General features: G+C 32.8%; 1 protein-coding gene across 1 annotated transcript in view; it reads right to left on the minus strand.

Moving 5' to 3' along the window:
• Positions 1-2,557: 2,557 nt before the first annotated feature.
• The window catches only part of ccdc150 (coiled-coil domain containing 150), an 18,772-nt gene continuing 4,070 nt past the window's right edge, over positions 2,558-17,259 (minus strand). Inside the window, exons 4-26 of the mRNA XM_051128977.1 lie at positions 17,056-17,172; positions 16,715-16,844; positions 16,578-16,621; positions 16,416-16,508; positions 14,640-14,747; positions 14,211-14,335; positions 13,712-13,889; positions 12,216-12,284; positions 11,916-12,008; positions 11,758-11,841; positions 11,460-11,558; positions 9,567-9,632; positions 9,361-9,485; positions 8,779-8,851; positions 8,566-8,690; positions 7,798-7,915; positions 7,522-7,692; positions 7,344-7,412; positions 5,602-5,733; positions 5,155-5,241; positions 4,717-4,854; positions 3,224-3,337; positions 2,558-2,921 (exon numbers count right to left, since the gene is read on the minus strand). Coding sequence (XP_050984934.1) covers positions 2,892-2,921; positions 3,224-3,337; positions 4,717-4,854; positions 5,155-5,241; positions 5,602-5,733; positions 7,344-7,412; positions 7,522-7,692; positions 7,798-7,915; positions 8,566-8,690; positions 8,779-8,851; positions 9,361-9,485; positions 9,567-9,632; positions 11,460-11,558; positions 11,758-11,841; positions 11,916-12,008; positions 12,216-12,284; positions 13,712-13,889; positions 14,211-14,335; positions 14,640-14,747; positions 16,416-16,508; positions 16,578-16,621; positions 16,715-16,844; positions 17,056-17,172 — 2,388 coding nt within the window. The 3' untranslated portion in view covers positions 2,558-2,891. The remainder of the gene's footprint in view (positions 2,922-3,223; positions 3,338-4,716; positions 4,855-5,154; positions 5,242-5,601; positions 5,734-7,343; positions 7,413-7,521; positions 7,693-7,797; positions 7,916-8,565; positions 8,691-8,778; positions 8,852-9,360; positions 9,486-9,566; positions 9,633-11,459; positions 11,559-11,757; positions 11,842-11,915; positions 12,009-12,215; positions 12,285-13,711; positions 13,890-14,210; positions 14,336-14,639; positions 14,748-16,415; positions 16,509-16,577; positions 16,622-16,714; positions 16,845-17,055; positions 17,173-17,259) is intronic.

Raw genomic sequence — 17,259 nt, forward strand, 5'->3', positions numbered from 1 at the left:
CTGACTTTATTTATCACAACTGAATTTATATCTCGCAATTCTGACTTTATTTCTCAGAATTGTGAGTTTATCTTGCAAGTTATCGAGAAAAGTTATTCGCAATTCTGACTTTATTTCTTACAATTGAGTTTATATCTCGCAATTCTGACTTTATAACTCACAATTGTGAGTTTATATCTTGCAGTTCTGACTTAATTTCTCATAATTGTGACTATTTCTTAAAACTGCGAGCTCAGAAATCAGAATTGCGAGAAAAACAGTCAGAATTGCGAGATATAAATTCGCAATTCTGACTTTATTTCACACAATTGTGAGTTTATATCACTAATTCTGAGAAAAAAAGTCAGAATTGTGACTTTATATCCCACCACTGAGTTTATATCACAGTTCTGACTTCATTTCTCAGAACTGCAAGCTTCTCTCTCACACCATTCTGAGAAAGACAACAGATTTGCAGTCAGAATTGCTAGAAAAAGTCTATTCAATACTATGCAATTCTGCCTTTATTTCAGTTTTAACCTTATATCACGCAATTCGGAGAAAAAAGTCAGAATTGTGACTTTATATCTCTCAATTCTGACTTTATAACCCACTATTGAGAGTTTATACCTCACAATTCTGAGAAAAAAAAGGCAGAATTCTGAATTTTTTTTTTTTATTCAGTGGCGGAAATGGGCTTCCATAATGACATGAACATGATGTCATACATCAAATCGTGCTGATTCACGTCATATTATGAATCAGTTCTACAGGTGGGAGTGACATCTTGCGCTTAACTTCCCTGCATGTGAAAACAAAAGTTACAGTTCTCAGTATCTCTGCTAAGTATCTCAAAACACATTAAAACTGCCTTTGAGAAAAGGAAAGAGTCCCATTCAAGCTCCCAGATCGGGCTAATGCACTACAGAACATACTAGAAATCTACCGCATGACAGCATGAGCCGCACACTTTCTCTAATGCATCGAAGTTGCGCGTCAGTGTTTACAATGAAACGAGTTGCTGCCGACAACAAATCAACGACCTGTTGCATGCAAACGACTTGACTTGAAAACTATCCGGCTTCACTTCACACACATGGACCGCCCTGTAGCTTTCGCTCGCGCTGAGAATGTACTAAATGGGGACTGCGTCTCGTGCACTCGCGCCGCGCGCGTGGGGACACTTCCACGCACTTTTCGCTTACCGCTGCAGTCCGTGCTCCGTTACACCCGCCCGCACCGCCCGGAGGGGTTTCGTACAGTGTGTTTTTAATTTTCCGCAGTCGCTGTCACGGTTCCCGGAGGTTTTGACTGACTGAGCGGGGGCTCGACCGAGATTACGTGGCAGTACTGGAGCCTCGCGCGCAGGAGGAGGCCGAGGAGGAGGCGCGAGCGCGCGCGCTCGCTCTCCCTCTCTGCGGGGGCACGAGACGAGGGAAGGAGGTGAAAAAGAAAAAAAAAAAAACATCTGTAGTGACAGTGACTTCTCGCTACCGACAGGGGGAGACAGAGAGACGACAGACAGATCTTTCAGCTCAAGTGCTGCAAACTGTTTATTTTTAAAATAACAAACATAAAATAACCCGATTACGTGATATTTACCAGTTAAAACTGTGCTTTGAGAAATAAAACCTCTGTAACAGCACTAGCCTCCGTGAACAACAAATAAGAACCAGATGAGCGGTTTTTAGCCAATCAGAGTACAAGCGCTGGCTTTTTACGTGTTCTGGTTGGTTGACATATCAGTGATGGGCGGGGCTTAGGAGGAGACGGTAGTTGTTCAGTTCGTGGACCCAAAACAATTTTTTCTTTCTTTCCTATATATTTAAAAATTAAACATAATACAATAATATTATATATTAAAATTAGTTGAATTTTTTAAGTTAATTATCACAAATGACTGGATAATCAACTTCTCTGGTGTATAGAAAAAGAGAGTACATACAGATAATTTATTACTATATATACACGCATTTAAAAATCAGTACATTTTTGTTTCTTTTTCTTTTTTGAAAGAAATTAATAGTTTTATTCAGCAAGGATGTGTTAAATTGATAAAAAATTATAGTAAAGACTTACATTGTTAGAAAATATTTCTATTTTAAGTAAATGCTGTTCTTTTTACCTTTTTATTTAAAGAATGCTGGAAAAAGTATCACAGGTTCCATATATATATATATATATATATATATATATATATATATATATATATATATTTGGCAGCACTGTTTCCAACATTGATAATTCTAATAATAAATCAGCATATTAGAATAATTTCTGAAGGATCATGTGACACTTAAACTAGAATAATGGCAGATTGAAAATTCAGCTTTGCATCACAGGAATAAATTATATTTTAAAGTATATTCAATTAGAAACCATTATTTTATATTGTAATAACATTTCGTATTTTTCTGTATTTTTGATCAAATAAATGCAGCCTTGATGAGCATAAGAGACTTCTTTAAAAAAACATTACAAATCTTACTCATCCCAAACTTTTGAATGGCAGTGTGTGCATGTATAATTTACAAAACAACACAATACAGTAATTTTATTGGATTGGATAAAATTTAATAATTCCCAAGGGGAAATTTACATGTCACAGCAGCATACACTGCACAATGATAATAATAAATAAATAAAAATAAAATAAACATTATATTATATTGCAATTGCTATATTATTGTCTTTTCAGTTCAAATTGCTTTATTTGAATGGCAAAAAAATATATAAAAAAAAAAAAATAAAAAATAATCGCACCAATAAAAACAATTATATAAACAGGATAACTCAATATGCACACAGAAAATAGAGGTGGTTCCTTTCTTACAGCAAGACCTCACCTCCCTCGCAGTTATATTTGCACTTTCTGTGGTTTCATTAAGCAGGTATAAGAGGTTGACCTTGTTTTAATTGCAACTGAATAACTTTGTTGTGGGCTGCAGGGAAAGAACAATGTTTAACATGAGTCATTTGTGAGTAATTAGAGCACATGGTCATAAAGTGCAGCTCTATTTCCACTTCATTTTTTGAGCACACCACCTCTGTCTTTCTACACACACACATAATGTAGTTTTGCTATAGTGCACTTTTTAGTTTCAAGCAATAAAATACATTTTAAAATTAATTTACATGCACCTACTGTAGATCATTTATCTTTTCAAGCAGATTAAATGCATGATCTATGAGTTTTTGATGCACTTCTCCATGGAGGTTGTTATCAGGTGGTCAGAGCACGTACGTGTCTTTTGGGTTTGTAACTGCCGGCGATGCGTCCCAGCTCTTTCTTGATCTCCCAGCGCTGTAAAGCTGACGCCCAGGGCTCCAGTTCAGGGTCAAAAAAGCAAACGCGAGTCTAAAAAGAGAGAACAGCCTCAGGTCAGAAATAAAAACATACAGAAGGACAAGAGATGTCATTGAGAGGAATTTGAATTAATTTGAATGTTAAAAAATAGACACTTTGGACTAACATATAGCTACACTACCAGTCAAAAGTTTTTGAACAGTAAGATTTTTAATGCTTTTTAAAGAAGTCTCTTCTGCTCACCAAGCCTGCATTTATTTGATCCAAAGTACAGCAAAAAAGTACAATTTTGAAATATTTTTACTATTTAAAATAACTGTTTTCTATTTGTATATATTTTAAAATGTAATTTATTTCTGTGATTTCAAAGCAGAATTTTTAGCATCATTACTCCAGTCTCATGATCCTTCAGAAATCATTCTAATATTCTGATTTGCTGCTCAAAAAACATTATTATTATGATGTTGAAAACAGCTGAGAAGAATTTTTTTCAGGTCTCTTTGATGAATAGAAAGTTCAGAAGAACAGCATTTATCTAAAATAGAAATCTTTACAACATTCTTAATGTCTTTATCACCACTTTTGATCAATTTTAAATATCCTTGCTAAAAAAAAAAAGTATTAATTATACTAAAATTATACTGACCCTAAGCTTTTGAATGGTGTAATATTTAATGTTACAAAAGTTTTGTACTCAAAATGTACTCAATTGTTTTAAATATATATATATATATATATATATATATATATATATATATAAAATTTATAATAATAATAATAATAATAATAATAATAATAATAATAATAATGTTTCTTGAACAGAAAATCAGCATATTAGAATGATTTCTGAAGGATCATGCGACACTGAAGACTGAAGTAATGATGCAGAAAATTCAGCTTTGATCCCAGGAATAAATTACATTTTAAAATATATTCAAATAGAAAGCAGTTATTTTAAATAGTAAAAAATGTAAATAGTGATGAAAAGCTGAATTTAAAGTATCATTGCCCCAGTCTTCAGTTTCACATGATCCTTCAGAAACAATTCTAATGTCAATTTTTTCAAGAAACATTTCTTAGCGATGTTAAAAAACAATTGTGTTGCTTCATATTTTTGTGAAAACCATCAGAAACCAACAGAAATATTTTGCAACAAATTTTGATTCATTTAATTCATCCTTGAAAACAAGTATTAAATTCCTTTAAAAAAATCTTACTGACCCCAAACTTTTGAACAAAAAAGTAAAATGTATCAAAAAAAACTTTTAAATTCCATTTTTTAAAAAAAACATTTAAAAATGTATTTTCATAGGTTAAAATTCTTCTAAAAATGCTTCTGTACAATTGATCATTGAATTTTTAGAAGCCTTTTAACGGATCTTGAACAAACACAGTATGAAATAATTTAATTTTGCATTCTCATTTGCTACCTGAGCTGTAGTGGGTCGTGGGCCGTCTCTTCCCACCCTGCACAAGCTCTCTGTGAGTTTCTGTGGCTCAGCCTGGCCATTAAAGCTCTCCGATTTAGAGCAGAGCCCTCTGTGGTCCTCATCCATGTTCTCTGTGATCTGAGGAACAGAGGAGCGGGATGGAAACGAAGGAATCAAATCAAAGGCGAAAATGAGAGGCAAGAGAAATTTCCATCCTCTGGAGAGCTTGCATGATTTCAACACTGGCTGTGATCAGAGAAGGAGGCGGCAACCTAACATCTGACATGGTTTTCAGCATCAATTTCACAATGTCGGAACAAGAGACACAATCATTTTGGAAACACAACAGCATTCAGATTCAGTATAAAGGTTTAGGGTTCAGTTCAAATCTCATTATTTGTCTCTATGTGTAAAGTGATGCTGTTAGGGTTTGTTTACCTGCTGTGACTCCAAACAAACTTCCCTGAGTCTCACTTCTGCCTCATCCCTCTCATCCTGGAGCCGTTTCAAACTTTCTTCCAGGTGCTGCGCACACATAACAGCAGCATTCAGCACAAACCCCCTGATTATTCATTTACATAATGGCAATTCTCCAGCACTTTGTTGGTCTTGCAGTATTGATGCCCTGAAGGGCGTAACAGACAGGAAGGTGAAGAGAACTGTAGCTTGCTGATACTGCAAAGCTACACAGAAAGGAAAAAAGAGATATGGAGAGAATCAAAAAGCAAACAGAAACTGAGAAAGAGATAAAAGAAGAAAAGATGGACATGGGCAGAAAAGTAGGATGGGTGCTTATGGCTCTTGATGATCTCACATGGACCACAAGAGCTGAGGGAAACATTTGGGACAGTGCCGCGGATTTAAGGTGAAAAAGAGAGCGCTGACCCGACATTTCTCCTGCAGTGTGCGATTGAGATCTCTTTCGGCCTGTAGCTCCCCCTGCTGAGTGGAAGACAGACACTGCAGCTCAGACTGGAGAGAAACCATCTCAGAACGCAGCTGGAGCAAAGACTGAGACTGAAAGACACATAGAACAAACCGTGAGATATCATCTTCTGTAGGGATTAGTCAGGATGTTCACTATAGTCCAGCAAGTTAGTTACAGTGAGATTATCCAGTTTTTCTATTAGGTTTTTAGCTCCAATACTTTTAGCAGCAGTGCTGCAAAGAGTGAATTTAGAAATGCAACTGTTTAACCGTTTAAGCTGTTAAAGCAGTGCTTGTGTAATAAAGTGTCTTCTTTCAACAATACATATGTGACCATGGACCACAAAACCAGTCGTAAGTAGCACGGGTATATTTGTAGCAATAAAATACAGTGTATGGGTCAAAATGATTTTTCTTTTATGCCAAAAATCATTAGGATATTGGATATAGGATGTTAGGATATATGTTCCATGAAGATATTTTGTGTATTTCCTACCGTAAATATATCAAAACTTAATTTTTGATTAGTAACATACATTGCTAAGAACTTCATTTGGACAACTTTAAAGGCAATTTTCTCAATATTTTGATTTTTTTGCACCCTCAGATTTCAGATTTTCAAATAGTTGTATCTCAGCCAAATATTGCTCTATCATAACAAACCATTCATCAGTGGAAAGCTCATTTATTCAGCTTTCAGATGGTGCATAAATCTCAATTTCAAAAAAATGGACCCTTATGACTGGTTTTGTGGGCCAGTGTCACAATTATGGCTGAACTTCAGATCAAGCTTGATGAACAATGCTTCTGTTATTATGCATAATAGAATAATATAAATAATATAAATAGTATTAGACTGAAAATCATTAAATATATCAAAGCAAAATTCAATTTAAATAAATTTAAATAAATGTAATATTTAAATGGATTTTACTGTGCTCAACGTAATACACTATGAAATGCATTATAAAAAAATTATGATTAAAATATACCTCACATACAGCATTTCAACACTTTTTTTATAAAGAAATTAAATTAAATGTTGATGAAATATTAAGGTGACTAAAAATATATATAAAGTTTTTCTTGCCCTTAATTTATCAGGCAAACATTTAGAAATGATACTGAAAGCTCTTCTACTTATTGATTTGCATGGATAATCCACAAGGGGGCAGAAGACATGTAGTAGATCCTATCCACCTTTTTCTTCAATGCAGAAGTAAGCCTATGGGTGAGACTTCCGGATCATTAAGCGCTATTGAAAAATAACAAGAAGAATAACGACGTGCAGTAAACGGTAAAACTGTTTGCACTACAAACCAGTGTGCTCACAATTAAGATTATACATTAAAGTAACATGGTAAGACACACTAATTCGCAATATCAAGCAGCAAAACGAGCTGTTTTGTACAGCTAAAAATAGCTGGATGCGGATGAGACCGGAAGCCAGACCCAAAAAAGGAACAAACTCTAATGGGAAGAAAAAGGTGGATAAAAAAAAAACGTTTTTTGCGACACTATTATGCAACTGATGTACAGCCCTTAGAAAGTCATGTATCATACATGACACATAAACGTTTATTTGGGTTAAGACAGAGTAGTCATTTAAAAAACATCAACTAGTGGAAATGTCTGGTTTGGCATAACCATCAGAGAGGCAATTTTCACTTGTTTATATATTAAAAGGTTTGCTTTTATACCTGTTCGTAACTCCTCTTCTTATATTCATCCTTTGCTTCTTCAAGACTTTTAATTTCTGCTTCCAAATCCTGTCCGGAAGGCAAAAACGACGCAAAAACTCAGTTTGTGTATTCTGGAATGTTATTACTACAGTGTGAGAGCCTGTATCCAACACAATCGGTGGGTAAAATGACATACTTTGATTCTCAAACAGTGATTCAGTGATGTTCTGTTGTCCAGATAGTGATTCAGCTGAGACTTCTGATTGGACACCAGCTTCTCCAGCTCAGACACCTTCACTCGAAGCTCCTGATTGGCTTGTAAGAGGTCACCTGATTTTGCCGACGCATCATTTAGTGCCTTCTTCAGCTATATAGACAACAGGAGAATTCAAATGTGTTTATAAAGCACTTTAAAAAGTAGAGTACATATAAATGCTGATTAAAAAAATAAAAGTACATAATTTAACATTACCCTCTGTGCTGACTTTCTCCCAGAATCTTTTTCTCTTTTGAGCAAGTTCTTGAGTGAATCTACATGTTCTGTCAATCGATGAATCTCTGCCCTCGCCTTTTTAAGCTCTGCCTCACTGCTGATGCAATCATGTATAACATGCACTTAAGAAAACATAAAATACAAAACAACAGGGTCCTTTACATGAACATAGCTTGTAATTAAATAAAAACAGACCCTGGATGTGTACAGTAAATGCAGGAACAACCCAACACGAACAGACCATCTATGCAAAAGCTTAGGGATGCACAATATGTGACCCTGGACCACAAAACCAGTCAGAAGTAGCACAGGCATATTTATAGCAATAGCCAGCAATACATTGTATGGGTCAAAATGATCAATTTATCTTTTATGCCAAACATCATTAGGATATTAAGTAAAGATCATGTTCCATGAAGATATTTTGTACATTTCCAACCATAAATATATTAAAACTTAATTCGTGATTAATAATATGCACTGCTAAGAACTTTAGAGAACTTTAAAAGCAATTTTCTCAGTATTTTTATCTTTTTGCACCCTCAGATTCCAGATTTTCAAATTGTTGTATCTCGGCCAAATATTGTCCTATTCTAACAACCATACATCAATGGAAAGCTTATTTATTCAGCTTTCAAATGAGGTATAAATCACAATTTTAAAAAATTGACCCTTATGACTGGTTTTGTGACATTTAAGTGATAAACCATACTGCTTGTAATATACCATAAACTTACACTCCCTTACCTCTCACTGAGTGCATTTAGTTTCTCCTGTACATTGTGGTTTTCCCGTAAGGCCTGCTCTAAACTTTGGCCAAGTTTCCTGTTGTCCAGCTGAGCTTCTTCAAGTGCTTTTTGCAAAGATTCAACCTTCCAAAAATGTGAGGGTGTAATCATTTAAACTCCTTGATCACATCTCTTATTTATTTGGTCATCAGTATGTTTGTGTGCATTTTACCTTCTCATTGTTCTTTGCATTGTCATTCTCTACTTCAGCTTCAAGCCGCTGAATCTCTTTCATAGCCTGCAGTCTGACAAACACACACAACATAATGATAATTTCCACAGACAATCATTGACTTAGTAAAAACAAACAAAAATGTGTTTACTGTAATGCACACTTTTAATGAAAGTCTATGTGGCTCTAAGAAAGTGTCTGAAAGTCTAGCTGTGAACTGTCTAAATTGTCCTTGTAATGCCTTAAATGATGGATTTGTTTCTCGCAAACACAGCTTTTCACTTTACAAGATGTTAACTGATGGACTTTAGTGGTGTGGAATACTTGTGGATTATTGTGATGTTTTTATCAGCTGTTTGGACTCTCATTCTGACGGCACCCATTCACTGCACAAGTGATGTAATGCTACATTTGTCCAAATCTGTTCCCATGATGAGTTTCATCTACATCTTGGATGGCCTGAGAGTAAATTTGTATTTTTAATGCTACATCCATGCTACAAGTCCTACCATATTGGCCAGTGGGACAAAAAATGAGTACCCCATTAAGTTGCATTGACCCTGTTTATCTAATCACACACACCTCTCACTCCTGAGTGTGTGTAGTTCCTGTGCTTTCTCTCTCAGCTCTGCATGCAGTGTTTGTGTGTTCTGCTGCAGACGAGTGTGAGACGACAAGACGTTCTCCAGTGTCTGTGCTACTTCATTCTGTTACGGACAAAAACATAAAAATAAACTTTTGTTAATTCAGCTAATGGGTTTCAGTTGTCTTTCTTCTAAAACACTCACCGTGTCTCTGTGCTGCTGCTGTAGTACACAGAGTTGCTCTTTTAGTGTCTGATTTTCTCTCTGCATCTGAGAATGAGATAGAAAGAGTGTTAAATATTCAGTGGTTGAATTGTTCAGAGGATCATATCATGCATTTTTAATTATTTAATAATTAATGTATTAAACTTTATTTACACTTACAACTAAAAAACAATCATTATTTTGTTTTATATCGCTATTTTGCACCCTACGCCCAACAACACTTTGCCACTCTTACACAGTTTTTAAATGCGCTATCATTTAATAACAGCCTCTTTAAAACCATAAAACAATCGGCACAAATCCATATGATGCACAAATCCTGTTTAACCTTGTATTATTTTGTTGTGACTCCGCAGGCTAAAATTTTAAAAACAAATAAACGTTGTTAAACGTTTTTAGTCATATGTTAATGTTTTGCTTATAACAGTACCATGTCAAATATTGGCCGATATTATAGATTTTTAAACTGATCAGCATTGTGCATGCTCATTTCATCTATTTCCACAATGAAATCAATGCTCATTTAAAGTCATTCTTTAAACACCAGCAATTTAATAACACTTAAATATGATCTCAAAATGAATATCTATTTTCATACATTATAATGCCATGAAGTATAACACTCATTTGTAGCATTTAAAAGTTTTTAGTGCTTTCTTAATATTCAATAATGTCATTTATTGTAATTTTAGTTTTAATTTTAAAGCCATATCATGAAAATAATTTTTGGCTTATCAGGAATCAGGCAGAATTGTAATATCGGCTTGGCACTGACTTCCAAATGAAACCTGTTTGTTGCTTAGTCTATTTATAGTTTAGTTTATTTATAAAAGACTGTCTTTTTGGTACACTACCAGTCAAAAGATTTTTAATGTTTTTAAAGAAGTCTCTTCTGCTTACCAAGCCTGCATTTATTTGATCCAAAATACAGCAAAAACAGTTACATTTTGATATCTGTACTATAAAATAACTGGTTTCTATTTGAATATATTTTAAAATGTAATTTATTCCTGTGATTTCAAAGCTGAATTTTTAGCATCATTACTTCAGTCACATGATCCGTCAGAAATCATTCTAATATTCTGATATGCTGCTCAAAAAAACATTTATTATTATTATTATTATTAAATTGAAAACACCTGAATAGATTTTTTTCAGCTCTTTTTGGTGAATAGAAAGTTCAGAAGAATAGCATTTATCTAAAAAAGAAATCTTTTGTAACATTATAAATGTCTTTATCATCACTTTTGATCAATTTAAAACATCCTTGCTAAATAAAAGTATTCATTTCTATCATTTCTTTTTCAAAAAAAAAAGGAAAAAAAAAAAAAAATGACACTGACTCCAAGCTTTTGAATATTGTATAATGTTACAAAAGCTTTCTACTTCAGATAAATGCTGATCTTTGCATCTTTCTATTTATCAAAGAATCCTGAAAAAAATTCACTCAACTGTTTTAAATATTGATAATACAAATAATAAATAATGTTTCTAGAACAGCAAACCAGCATATTAGAATGATTTCTGATCATGTAACACTGAAGACTGGAGAAATGATGCTGAAAATTTAGATCACAGGAATAATTCATGTGACTAGAGTAATGATGCTAAAAGTTCAGCTTTGAAATCACAGGAATAAATTACATTTTAAAATATATTCAAATAGAAAGCAGTTATTTTAAATAGTAAAAATATTTCACAATATTACTGCTTCTGCTGTATTTTGGATCAAATAAATGCAGGCTTGGTAAGAAGATAAATCTTTAAAAAAAGTTTTTTAAAAAATCAGTTGCTTTTCTGCATTCATGCATTTCAGTTTCACATCACAGAGCTTATGAAAGAGCAGCAGTTTATGAGAGTGTGTGTGTTTACCTGTGTGTAAGTGTTCTGCAGTGCAGTGTTGCTCTGACAGTATTGAGTACATTCTGCTTTCAATGTCTTCAAGTCAGCGGCCATCTGCTGCACTCGTGCCTGTGTAAACACACACACACACACACACACACACACACACACACAAAAAAATCTGTTTATTTAAAGCCTAGTGCCTGTTTCTAACTTATAAAGTTTGTGTTCATCATATGATTGTTCAAACATCATTGTATGTCACTCTGTGCAAAATGTGTGCAAGAAATCCATACACATACAAAATGTATGTCTCTGTGAAACAGACCTGCAACTTGCCCTTCTCGTAGGCCAGTTTGTTCTTGCTGTCTGTCATGTCCCAGAGCATCTGTTCTACCTGACGATGAGTTACCTGAGAGAGAGAGAGACTTACAAGTGCAGTTTTCTTTGACGTGCATCTGACTCTATGATCTTTTGATCTCAAACCTGCTGATGCTCCAAGGCTGCCAGGCTCTCCATAAGCTCCTTGTTCTCCTCCTTCTGTTTCTGCAGTGCTGAGTTCACCATGGTCAACTCCACCTGTCAATCACAGGGATGAAAAAGATGATGATGTTTATGGTAACTGATGCAGTGGAGTCAGTGTAGCAGGTGAAATTAGCTCCATTTTATATCCACAAATGCAGGAGAAGAAATTAAGTTTAGTGTAAAAATCAACCAGGAACTGAATTGTTCTCCTGAATACACTAGAGAAGGACTAGAAGTGACTTCATATTAAGTCAGCAGTACCTTCATCTCTGACAGTTGTGTTTCTAGAATGTTCTTCTCCTTTTCCAGCAAAACGACTGCGGAGTTCATCTGAGATTAGGAAATAAAAAGCTCATTAAAGCAATGGGCCACAACAAGTGGTTGGAAATTACAGTGTTTTTACAAATGTTAAGAGCTGTTGTTAATATGATGTGAAAAGAGCACAGCAACTTGTTACTGTATTGCTTGGATAAAATGGCAGCTTTTGAATAAAAATAATAACATATCAACATAATGAACTTGTAATATTAACAATTACATTACATATATCACATGTGTTATGTGTTTATGATTATGACAATGTATAACAAATTAAATTATTTTATTATTAGTTATTGTCATTTTTTTTAGCATTTTTAATAACAATTTAAATACTATAATTTATTATTATTAAATTAATCATGCAAATATATATATATATATATATATATATAATAACAAAATATTGTTTTATTATTATCTTGATTTTGTTATTGTCAATGTAATTATTCAAATTATAATTAAAATTATCATATTATTATTAAATTAGGAATGTTATTATTAAAAACAATATTTTACTATTAACAAATTAATCGTTATTAATTATAATGCAGAGTACAATATGTATATGTATATTAATTTGATCATTAGAATTTAATAAAATAATTATTAGTATTATTTTCATCATAATTTTGTTATTGTCGCTGTTATTATTAAAATTATTAATATTTATTAAAAACAATATTTTATTATTATCAAATTAATCATGTTAATATTTATACTACATTACATAATGTGTATGTCTATTAATTATGATTATTAATTATGTATAATGTATCATTTAATTATGAATTATTAAATGTATATTTAATTATAATACATTATAATATTATTATTAAATTACTAAATTTATAATATAATAATAACAATATAAAATACATTTTATATAAATATAACAACAACAACAATAATAAACAAAAAATGTTTCAAATGTAGTTTATCCAGTCAGAATTTAGCAACAGAAATTATTCTTAAATTATTCCATATATAATATAATATAATATAATATAACATAATATCATATAATATCATATAACATAACATAACATAACATAACATAACATAACATAACATAACATAACAACAACAAAAATAATAATAATAATCAAAACATGTTTCAAATGTAGTTTATCCAGTCAGAATTTAGCACCAGAAATTATTCTTAAATTATTCCATATATAATATCTAATCTAATCTAATCTAATCTAATCTAATCTAATATAATATAATATAATGCTGGTACTACTACCATCAAAAACAACAACAACAATAAGAAGAAGAAGAAGAAAAAGAAGAAGAAACACCAACAACACCAAAAAGTTTCAAATGTAGTTTATCTGGTCAGAATTTATTGCCCGAACTGTCTGTTTCATTCATACACATTTAAATGAAGTGCTTGTGTCCTTTTCTTATAACTTACAAAAGAACTGTCAACTGACCTCACTCTTTATCCGATCTCTCTCTTCTCTCAGGGTCTCTCCATCTTTCACGGCACAGCTGAGATCACCCTGAAGGCTCTCGATGGTGCGTTCCAGCATCTGCTGATGACTGACAGCTGTCTCCTGGGAAATGGTGGAACTCTGCTGCAGTTTGGCGTGATCTGCCTTCAGTGCCTCCCTTTGAGAGAAAAAAAAAGCTGATAATTACAACAGTACAATCCTGATATAATTTAGAGTACATTACGTCAAAATTGTGATTTAGAGTCATATTTTCTTTCATCTTGTTTACAAGGTTGTTTCAAGGATCACGCAACATGTTGTCATCAGCCTAAATGTAACAATCTACAGGTGAAATTTTTTTGTATCAAAATACAGTAGTGTTTGCTTGGATTGTGCGTTTGGCATCAGTAACAAAAGCCATAGGAAGCGTTTGTCTTTTTCCTGCTGTAGGTCGCAGCTGTGAACGATTTCTAGTAGTGAATTTGTGTGTGTGTCTCACAGTTGTTTCTGCAGGGTGAGTTTCTCTGATATCGTGCCCTGTAGTTCAGCTTGGATGTTCCTCCTGGCTGTGTCTAAAAGCAGATCCTGCTCCTCGAGGTGTTTAGACACACGCTCTCGCTCCGCCTGAACAAACAACACATGCACAGCAGTGTGTGTGAGAAATATCTCTATCATCACAACTTTTGCTCAGTTTTGCTATTACTGCCATATTTAATCCTATTTTTTGTCTTTATCTTTCTTAATCACTTGTTTAATTAGTGTTAATTTTACTTCTCGCTGTTAATTCATTTGAGAATATAAATTAAACAAATCCTATTTTAGGATTACTATTACTGTTTTTTCTTTTTTACAGCAACCTTGTCAGTGCTACTGTACAATTGTTTTTATGCCATTAAATGACATTAAAACAGAAACTGAATAGAAATACCTTAATTTTGTTGTGATACTCTGTCTGTAGTCGTGTGTTTTCCAGTGTTAATGAATGAAGTGTGGTGCTCAGCTCTGAACACTGAACCTCTAACTTTTCATTCAACACCTGAGAGAAAGAAAAGAGGTTTATTTTTTATAATAAGCTTCATTCATAACATGCACAATCATTATCATTTTCACATCAGAAAAGAAAAGTTTATAATAACATGAAAAAAGTTTCATGTTATTGGCTTAAAGCTGGATTGATGGATGGATGAATTTGGACCTAAATGTCCTAAACTTCTATCATTTAAAAAAAAAAAAAAAAAAAAAAAAACGATTTAAATCATATGCAATACTAGAATTTCGTACCAGAAATTATTCAATGATTAAATTCATAATATAATATAATATAATATAATATAATAAGAACTATAAGAACTTAATAACTCAGTAAGAACTTAATTCCTAAAATATATCATTAAAACATTTTATGTACATTTTTGCAACAAAGTAAGCAAAAAAATTACAGAATAATGTAAGCCTGACAAAAAAGTTGATTCAGTTTTATAATATAATATAACATAATATAATATAATATAATATAACAATATAATATAATATAATATAATACAATACAATACAATATAATAGTAAGAGTGTAACTTCATTATTCAAAAACAGTGAAAACAAAAATAACACACACAGTTTGCACTGTTTATCTTGTCTTTTTTTTTTTGACAAAACTGTTCCATTATTTGTCAAATAAATAAATAAAAAGCTCAGAGAAGACTAATGTTTTCACATAAATGCTTTAATAAGACCCTAATTGCTAAAATATATCATTAAAATAGTTTATGTAAATTTTTGCTACAAAGTAAGCAAAAAATTAACAGAATAATGTAAACCTTCTGACAAAAAAGTTGATTCAGTATTATAATAATAATATAATATAATATAATATAATATAAAATATTGCTACTACCACTACCAATGAAAATAATAATAAACAAAAAAAGTTTCAAATGAAGTTTATCCAGTCAGAATGTAATGCCAGAAATGATTAATAAATCATTACATTTATAATATAATATAATATAATATAATAGTAAAAGTGTAACTTCATTATTCAAAAACTGTGAAAACAAAAAAAACATACACGGTTTGCACTGTTTTTCTTTTGTCTTTTTTAACAAAATTGTTCAATTATTTGTCAAAGAAATAAATAAAAATCTCAGAGAAGACTAATGTTAATTGCTAAAATATATCATTAAAATATTTTATGTACATTTCTGCAGCAAAGTAAGCAAAAAATAACTAAACAATGAAAGCCTTCTGACAAAAAGTTCATCCTCCAGTGAAGTTTAATGTTTAATTATTTAAAAAAGTGAAAACAGAAAGAACATATGCTTTTTTTTAATGGTTTTTCATTTGTTTTTGTCAAAAAAAAAAAAAAAAAAAGCTCAGAGAAACTGCAGAAAATTATTTTTTTCACATTAATTTTTTATTAAGAACAATATAACTCCTTATATTGCAGCTCACTCTTTCCCATTTCCCGTTTAGTATTATAATTAATCACATAATATGTATATGACAGTCAGATTTTGGGAGGGGTAGGCAAACATTTTTCTACTTTCAAACAGGGACATCACCAAACAAAATTGAGAACCACTGCTCTAATCCAAATTTGTACAATGACAGTATGTCGGCTTTGTTGAGCTAACATAATTATATAATGCTAAACAGATTGTGTATGTGTGTGCGTGTGTGTGTGTGTGTGTGTTTGTTTGTTTACCTGGACCTGATCTGCAGCTGCTCTGAGGTCTCGTCCATCTCTGATGAGTGTGCTGTTCTCCTGCTGCTGTTTCTGCAGAGCCGCCTTCACACTCTAAACACACATAAACATCATGAGACGTTTCATTACCGCTGTCAGTGTTTCTCTCACATGTTCTCGTACCTTGATCTCTTTGGTCAGCTGAGACATCAGAGTCTCTTTCACTCCTGCGAGGAAACAAAACACTTTAGCTTCACAACCAACAGACATACTGTAGCATAAACAAAGTTTAAAATGTCCCATAATTCAGTGTTTCTGACCCGATTGGTCTCGAAGTGCCTGACACTCTCTTTCCAGGCCTAGAATTTGCTCCTCCCTCTTCTTTAGCTCCGCCCTGTTTGCCTGTCCATCAGTACGTAAGGCATGACAGTCTGCTTGAAGAACCTCCACCTGACAAAACACCAGCAAACAGTGGACAGAAAACTTTAATTAGGCATATTATGAATGTCTTGATTTGAATGTCACAAACAGCCTCTTCTCAACAACACACATGATTCAAGTTCATTCAAGACTGTAGCACAGAAATTGGTACTCAAGTATATTTGTCACTTAATGAAAAGAACATAATGTGAACCTTTTCTAGTCATTTTCTTCTGTTTACCTGTCTTCTCTCCCTCTCTACCACTCTCTCCATCTCCTTTACTCTCAGCAGCAGTGCACTGTGGGATTGCTCGGCCTCCAAGTGTGCTGTGGTCTCCTGTATCATCTGCTCCTTCATCTGTAAACAGATTCAGAGGTTAAGAATTATCAAGTGAGATGTAATAATAATAATTATATGATATCATAAAAATTAATCAGGTTAGAT

Source organism: Labeo rohita, chromosome 15, assembly GCF_022985175.1.
Source record: "Labeo rohita strain BAU-BD-2019 chromosome 15, IGBB_LRoh.1.0, whole genome shotgun sequence".
Lineage (NCBI taxonomy): Eukaryota > Metazoa > Chordata > Actinopteri > Cypriniformes > Cyprinidae > Labeo > Labeo rohita.